Source organism: Diuraphis noxia, unplaced genomic scaffold (genome assembly GCF_037042655.1).
Source record: "Diuraphis noxia isolate RWA-SAM2 unplaced genomic scaffold, SU_Dnox_SAM2 contig0002, whole genome shotgun sequence".
In the NCBI taxonomy this organism is placed as follows: Eukaryota; Metazoa; Arthropoda; class Insecta; order Hemiptera; family Aphididae; genus Diuraphis; species Diuraphis noxia.
The window spans coordinates 31,969,352-31,976,799 of record NW_028301712.1 but is presented as its reverse complement, the minus strand read 5'-3'; the positions used below and the strand labels follow the sequence as shown (position 1 = coordinate 31,976,799).

At 28.9% G+C, this 7,448-nt stretch overlaps 1 protein-coding gene across 2 annotated transcripts; it reads right to left on the bottom strand.

Annotated features, from left to right (window-relative positions):
- Positions 1-4,286: 4,286 nt before the first annotated feature.
- Positions 4,287-6,599, bottom strand: LOC107168579 (small ribosomal subunit protein eS28). Of its 2 annotated transcripts, XR_016190202.1 has the most exons (4): positions 6,585-6,599; positions 6,224-6,391; positions 5,901-6,117; positions 4,287-4,430 (listed from the first exon to the last, which is right to left on the bottom strand). XR_016190202.1 is itself a non-coding variant. In XM_089219189.1 (2 exons), exon 1 carries the CDS (start codon positions 6,105-6,107, stop codon positions 5,910-5,912), a length of 198 nt encoding a protein of 65 aa, XP_089075315.1. In that variant the 5' UTR covers positions 6,108-6,117; the 3' UTR covers positions 4,287-4,430; positions 5,901-5,909. The 2 variants fall into 2 exon arrangements, 1 of the variants encoding a protein (XP_089075315.1); XM_089219189.1 differs by lacking the exons at positions 6,224-6,391; positions 6,585-6,599.
- Positions 6,600-7,448: the final 849 nt, after the last annotated feature.

Here is a 7,448-nt window from a genome sequence, read left to right as displayed (position 1 = left end):
ATTACAATAATATTAGGTATGAATACAATAATATTTGGTATTAGACTATGAATATCATAGTAAATGTAGATAATATTGTGGATGTGGATCAGAAACATAAAAAATTGCAAAGTATAAGTACTAACACTGCACTGCAGCCAAAGACCGTATTCCTTCACGCAGCGCGTGTATCTATATTGTTATTATTATTTTAATATCATATATATATATAACGGCGTTTTCTTTATTTCATTCATCCTTCATTTCCTCCTTAGTCTTTCTGCGTGATTTAACTTTATTGTTGTTAAAATATAAAATCCTACTATAGGTACTATATAATATATAATATACAAATGCGCGCACAGCTAGTCAAACACCCGAATGTTTCCACCAGCGCGTACATAATAATCTGAAACCTTCGGCGGCCAAAAATTTTTGTTGGATATTGAGTTCCTCATTTTTCAACGATAGTATTTTTGGATCCAACAGTACAATAGTAATAATAATAATATTATGTGCCCAGTGTACGTTTGGCAAGAAAAAAGAAAATCATCTCTCGTAAAAGGATCATCGCAATAATAATATTGAGAGTTAGTCACCCGAAACGAAGTAAAAAAAATCGAGGATGGTACAACTCAAAATATAATTTTTTTGTATCGGATAGAGAATTAATTTGCAAATTCTGAAAACTGAAATGTGAATGTATTAAATTTATTTGCAAAATATTAGTATAATTTGGAAATTCATAGCTTAAAAGGGGGTGCTGCGTGAAGTTTTCCCACAAATCCTATTTTTTTTATACCCGACAGCGATATTTGCTAAATGAGATTAAAACTTTCAAAAATATTAATTATGGTAGGGGTGAACTTAACACGTATAAAAAAGCAATAGGTATATAAATAATTAAAAAATATAATTTGAATTAAAATTTTAAAAATAGACAAAAATGCATAAAACCAATATTTCTTTAAGAAAATCCTATTTGTATAAAAATTTAATTTTGAATTAAAAAATTTAAATTTAATTTAACAAAAAATCGTAACAGAATTTAAAAAGTTCAAAATCTATTTTAAATGGTAAAAATCGTATTAGAATAAAATCTAGATTTTATAAAAAAAAATACAATTTGAATAAAAAATTTAATTAGATTATAAAAATTAAAAAATTAATTTGAATAAGAAATCTAAACAGAATTCAAAGACTAAAATCATTTTTCATAAAAAATAAAAATGGAAATGGAATTGAAAAAAGCCTGGTCAAAATTTCATGAGAAATGTTCTTTGTATAAAAAATGTAATCTGAATATAAAAATCTAAAAATTAATAGCCCTTCCGCTTTGTTTTTAAAATAGCACAGGGAGTTTTTGTGTACAAACGTTTCAGACCTAGTGCACATTTCTGCACAAACGTTTGGCACATTTAAAATCACAAATTTCAAAAAAGTGAGTTTTCTGTTTCAATGCCCCCCTCATTTTGTTTTTGGGATAGAGGTGAGAGTTTTGAGCACAAACGTCGGGACCTAGTACACATTTCTTCACAAAACATGCACAAACGATTAACATGGTCAGAAGTTCAAATTTTAAAATTGGGATGGTCATTGAAATGAACCTGCAAGACTTGCAGGACCACACTCAGAGTCCCAGGTAGGACCTTGAGGTTGTTTCCGAAGTAGGGACCAAGCCTCTCTGAGAGTTTAACAGAGATAATATACCTAACAACTTACTGTTTATGTTATAATTGTTGGTATCGTAATACGAGTAGGTTAATACAGATTATGCACTTCTTGTTCATCCATAATATGTACAGAGTGAGTTTTGAGGGAGGCTAATTGTATATTTGGGAGGGCTCAGCCCCTATATCATATAGGTATACATGAATAATGAATATACATTTGTATTCGTGCATACAAAAAATACCTATTGCATAAATTATAATAACGTACTCGTGACCTCCACGACAACTTTTATAACAAACCTTTCGACGGTGAGATGACCAAGAAATGATTGCAGCAACAAAATTCTGTTATACAAATATCACGTGGAGTTGAACGTCACTATCCCATCGCGATATCCTTTGTTCGGTGCGCGTACAACTCTCGACCACCCTCCTGTTCACAAAAGCTTTCGCTTCTATAATAATAAAATATAAATCACAAATTCCATCGCAGGAAAACCGTTCGCCTCGTATAATCAACAATACCTATAATTTTTCTTTATTTATGTACATTTAATAAACACACGACACTTTTTTTGATATCGGTGGTTCATCATCGCTATGACGCTATTTCTAAAATATTTTTTAACGTCAAGGATTATAATGATATTATAATAATGAAACTGACTATTACTGGTGACTGGTGTATTACAGTAAATAGATTAGTCGTGTCGGAGCTATTAAAAGTTGAAATTTAATTTATGACATGTTTTAATTAAGAAAAAGTTTCAGAGTCTTAACGAAGAACCATAGTAGGTTAACTCATCTAGAGACAACCTTCTGTAGTAGTAAGCGCATGCTTAGAGGTAGATGTTTCCTAAATGACAACAGTACCTATAATCGCTGTAGATTATAGCATTGATTTTTATGATCATAGATGTTCAGTATTCGTGTTTCGTGTAGGTATATTATAATACACCGTTAATATAACTATACTTGTATATTTGTCTTACAAACTAAACCTAATTTTTTCATCCAATTTGAATCTTATTCAAGCTTAAAAAACTATTAACGTAAAAATATGTTTCATTTAAAAAATGTTTAGTATTAAAATACTTTTTAATTTTTACGCTCAAGAGGACGCCGCACCCGCATGTGTTGTATCCGTCGTACAAGTGCGTAGCATGGCAAATTTTAAGCTCAGCAGATCACGTTTATTTTCGTCAATTTAAAATTTAGAATGAATTGACCCATTATAAAAATTAAAGACAAGATTATTACCGAGGGCATCACATGGGTTTTTAATTATATTTTAATTTTAAAACGAGTTATGAGTATTTTAAAATTGAAAATCGTTTTTATATCTAAAATATATATTTTTGATTATTCTGCTAAACTATTCACTGTTACGGGTATAAATCTGCAGCAATGCCTTAGCATTCTAGCCAAAGTGTTGAATGTGTTAGTGTGTAACACAAATATGCATCATTAGGTACATTTTCATGTCCAACTTACAATTATTATTGTTTTATTACCATTTAGATAATATGGCATAATACAGGCGATTCACCAAGCAAGCTCACCGACCTTTTTTATTTAATAATGCAGTTAGGTATCACAAATTTGATTTTTGGAATATTTAAATTTACTTAGGGCCATACTCTTAAATTTTTTTGTATCACTTAAGGAGTGTCCTGTGGCGATACAAGCAACCGATTTTTTTTAAATAAGAAACCCCCCGCCCTTTACTATACATTATTTAATAGATATTTTTTAAATTTCAAGGTATCTAATTAAAAATTCAGAAGAGTCGTTTCTCAGTTATTGCAATGTTTATTTTAAAAGTAACAATTAAAAGTAGTTTTGTTTAAGTGTATACAGATAAATTATTATGTTTATATGGGTGTACTGTTTATTACACTTAGATCATTTTACAAATTAATAATGAAAATAAATGAATATTAATTAACATTTTTAAATCACCATAGCCCATATCTTCCAAATAATCCAAACCCCTTTCCAAATTTATTGTCATGGACAATTATACTTAGTATACATAGTTAAATAACTATAAACACTTCTTTGAATTTTGATTCTGATAAAAAATTGTTAAAAAATTATCAGGTAAATTAACACATTTTGGGGTTTACAATAGAAAAACTGAAGTTTAAGTCACCTCATGGCACTCCTTAAATACCATGAAAAAATTCATGAATTTAAAAATAAGGACCAAGAATATTCAAAAACTCCAAAAATCAGAATATCATTTATAAGAATAAGTGGTAGTTATTAAAATGTTTCGCAATTCTATGAAATTTGAAAATCATATTTTATGATTTAATTAGTACCTTAATTTTTATATTTTTCCACTAGTATAATAAGATTCAAGTAATAAATGATTCACAATCACACAATTTCAGCCATCAAATTAAAATATGGTATGTAATATTGTTTAAATTTTTTTACATTAACAATATAAAATATAAAATGTATTTAATTTGTTCAATATTTCATTTAAAAATGTGGAATTATATATCTACTTGGTTAGAACTCTGAGAAGGTGAAATTTTTCTCGAATTTCATTAATATCAAGGTGTTTAGAAGGTTTAAACCAAGATTAAAAATATTTATACATTAAATAATAAAAATAATGCCTTTTTGTTTATAGTATACACTTTATTAATAATGCAGTTTACATTATAAGAATAGTGAACAATTCATATAGATGTACACTCACAACAGCAGCAGCAACAGCAACAGCATTCACCAGCAAGAACAATTCGACAGAATTGGATACATCTGAAAATAAAAATAGATGGTGAAATAAATCTAAATAAATTTCTATAGTAATTTAAATGAAAAAATGTTTATGCTTGTGTAGTTGTGTATGTATATGTATTGTATAATTCTATACTCAAGAACAACCTATGGAAACTAAGAACCAAATTGCTTTCTTCAAGAATCAAAAAAAACAAAATATAATTGTTTGATTAGATAGTAGTACCATTGATATATATATATATATTACCATTTAATCATTATAATCATTATAAATCATTATAATCAATGGTGGGACTAATAAAGCGCACTAGCGATTCAAACGTGAAACGCCGGTACTCAAATCCAACTACAGCGGCTTATAGTGGTAAACGCCGCTGAACGCGCAGGGGATTTTACACCGCAGTGAGCGATCTTTAGTATTTATAATCAATGGTAGTACCATGAAAGCTATTGACACTGTGACCAGAATTTTAAACACATTCCTTCTTATTGTCTCTTAGAAACAATTTGTAAGCATTGATATTCAGTAGCCAATTAAATATTTCCAACCTATTGATAAGTTGTGTAAGGTTAATATGTTATTTTTAATAAAATATTTGGAATATATAATTAAACAAGCTTCAAATATATAATTCAAAATAATTAAATTAAGAAAACTTTCTGATTATATTTATTTATGTATTATACTTAATTATTACAATTCTTAGGGCAGTTTCACAAGGACGCGTATCACACGCACGCGTTTTCAGTTACATTAGTTAAATGCTTGCACGTCACTCTGACGATAACACTTTTCTTGGCTAGTATGACACATATCAACTTAACCTATGTTAACTAAACATGCAAGCGCACAATATATCGAGTGCATTGCATGCCCCTGTGAAACGAGCTTAATGTAAAAGTGTTAGGTGGACATCACACCCAAATTATTGACTCCGTCTAGCACACGTACAATATAGCTAATTGTTTGTTTATCAGTTTCAATAGAGTGCTGTTAGCTTTAATATTAAATCATATTAGCGAAAGTTTTAGATTCTGAGCGGAGCAATGAATGTATTGATTTTACCATGATGTGTTTTATTTTTATTTTTTTGTCTGTCATCACGTTTTGGGGCAGTAAAAGTACTTAGTAGGCACTAATTATAATGATAATTATTTATTATCACAAAAATAAATGAGATTTTTTGAAGAATTTACAGTTGTTTGATATGCAATGAAAAAAAAATATAGTGAACTAAATTAAATCAATTATTTGGTCATTATCAGTGAAAAATAGCAGTCACAGAATACATTAAATTAAGTACTATTAAATTTGATGTGGCTACCAAAGGATAGCAAACATAATAAACGCAACTCCAACACAGCGTGTAAATTTAATGCATTGAATAACGCGACTATATTTGGATACAATCACTAAACACCATAGACAATTATAAATATTGAAATAATAAAAACCCGTTTATGGCTGTATATGTCTTGGATACCTACAGGATAATCCTATCGAAGCCTTCTAGCTTCTCTCTCAGACTCGAGCAGTGTGAGAATATCACCCTCGCGCACGGGTCCTTTGACGTTCCTGATGATTTGACGGTTTTGCTCGCCGATGAATTCTACTTTGACTTGGGTACATTGGCCCTGGGAACCAGTACGGCCCAAAACCTTCAAGACGCGCGATAACACTACTGGCTTGTCCATGGTTCCTGTCCTAAAAATATTATGTACATAATTTATTTTTTCTAATAATCATATATTTTATGTTCAAAGCTTAATCACTGGAACTTGGAAGTCAGTTAAAAATCAAAAGTACTCACTTGTGTTACGATGTAAGACCGGAAACTGAAATGTCCCACCGTACAAAATTCAGAAACGTGAGTAAAACTAAAAAAAGAGCGTGGCGTTGGCGTCCGAAAACGTTATCACAAAATGTTAGGCTATACCGTGGCTACCACTTTGGTATACTTACAGTTTGTCCAACCAAACTTTTGGCAACAAAATATCATTGACATATTAATAAATATTAATATTAAATTATTATGTCTATGCAAAATTGAAAATATATTAATTTCCAACAAAAAAATAATAAATAATGTATTGTTAATTGTTATTAATTATTATAATATATTAATATAAAAATAATTAATAATAATTAATCATAGTGATCAATAATCATACCTCTACCCTCTTGTAGTCTTGTGTAAACTACTTAAACATTAAAATATTTAAAGTGTGTGATTGAAAGTTAAACTCAAGAGAAAACTATCTGAAATTTTGAAGAAATCTGATTTAAGATACATTACCATTAGAACAAATTTAAATAGGAACTAAGATAAAATTTGGAACAAAAAGTACATTGTTATATTCTGTGTGCATAGTACTTGGTGGTAGATAGTAAAAAAATTCAAGTCGTTTATCAATCATTTAATTGATAAATAGAAACTAGTTAAAAATAATTTATACATTTATTACTGAAGTACAAAAAAAAATGTAATTTAATTTATAATCTAACATGCTAGAATTGTTTTTTAGTATCTACCATTATTTCCATTATTTTATTATTTGTGTGTATAGATCAGTATTTTGAATTAAAATGAACTTGGCAAAATAACTTCATTTGTATCACTACTCAAATTATACTAGGAGAAATGCTGGTGTCTAAACATACAAAAATAATCCTATTTCGTAATAATAGACGCATAATATCATATTATTAACTAATAAAATGTTTTACATTTAACCATACTCTTGTAAGGTGATGTACTACAATTACATTATAGTACATAAATTGATAATTTTCAGAAAAGTAAAATTCATGTATCTTGATAAAATAGTGCTAAATGCCTAGTTGGTTGTAGTACAATCACATAATATAGGCAAGTATGAATCCAACATTCCAGCATACTTCTATACAAGGTCCTGACATATGAATAAGGAATCTTAAAGAACACAATATGGAATACAGACACATGTCACTAACGACCCAGGAACTTTGTACTATTAGGCCTATGGTATTATACCATTAACTAATGTAAAATAAGC

Bases quoted from the DNA above. Each gene is read 5' to 3' on its own strand.
- LOC107168579 (XM_089219189.1), bottom strand. From the start codon at position 6,107: ATGGACAAGCCAGTAGTGTTATCGCGCGTCTTGAAGGTTTTGGGCCGT.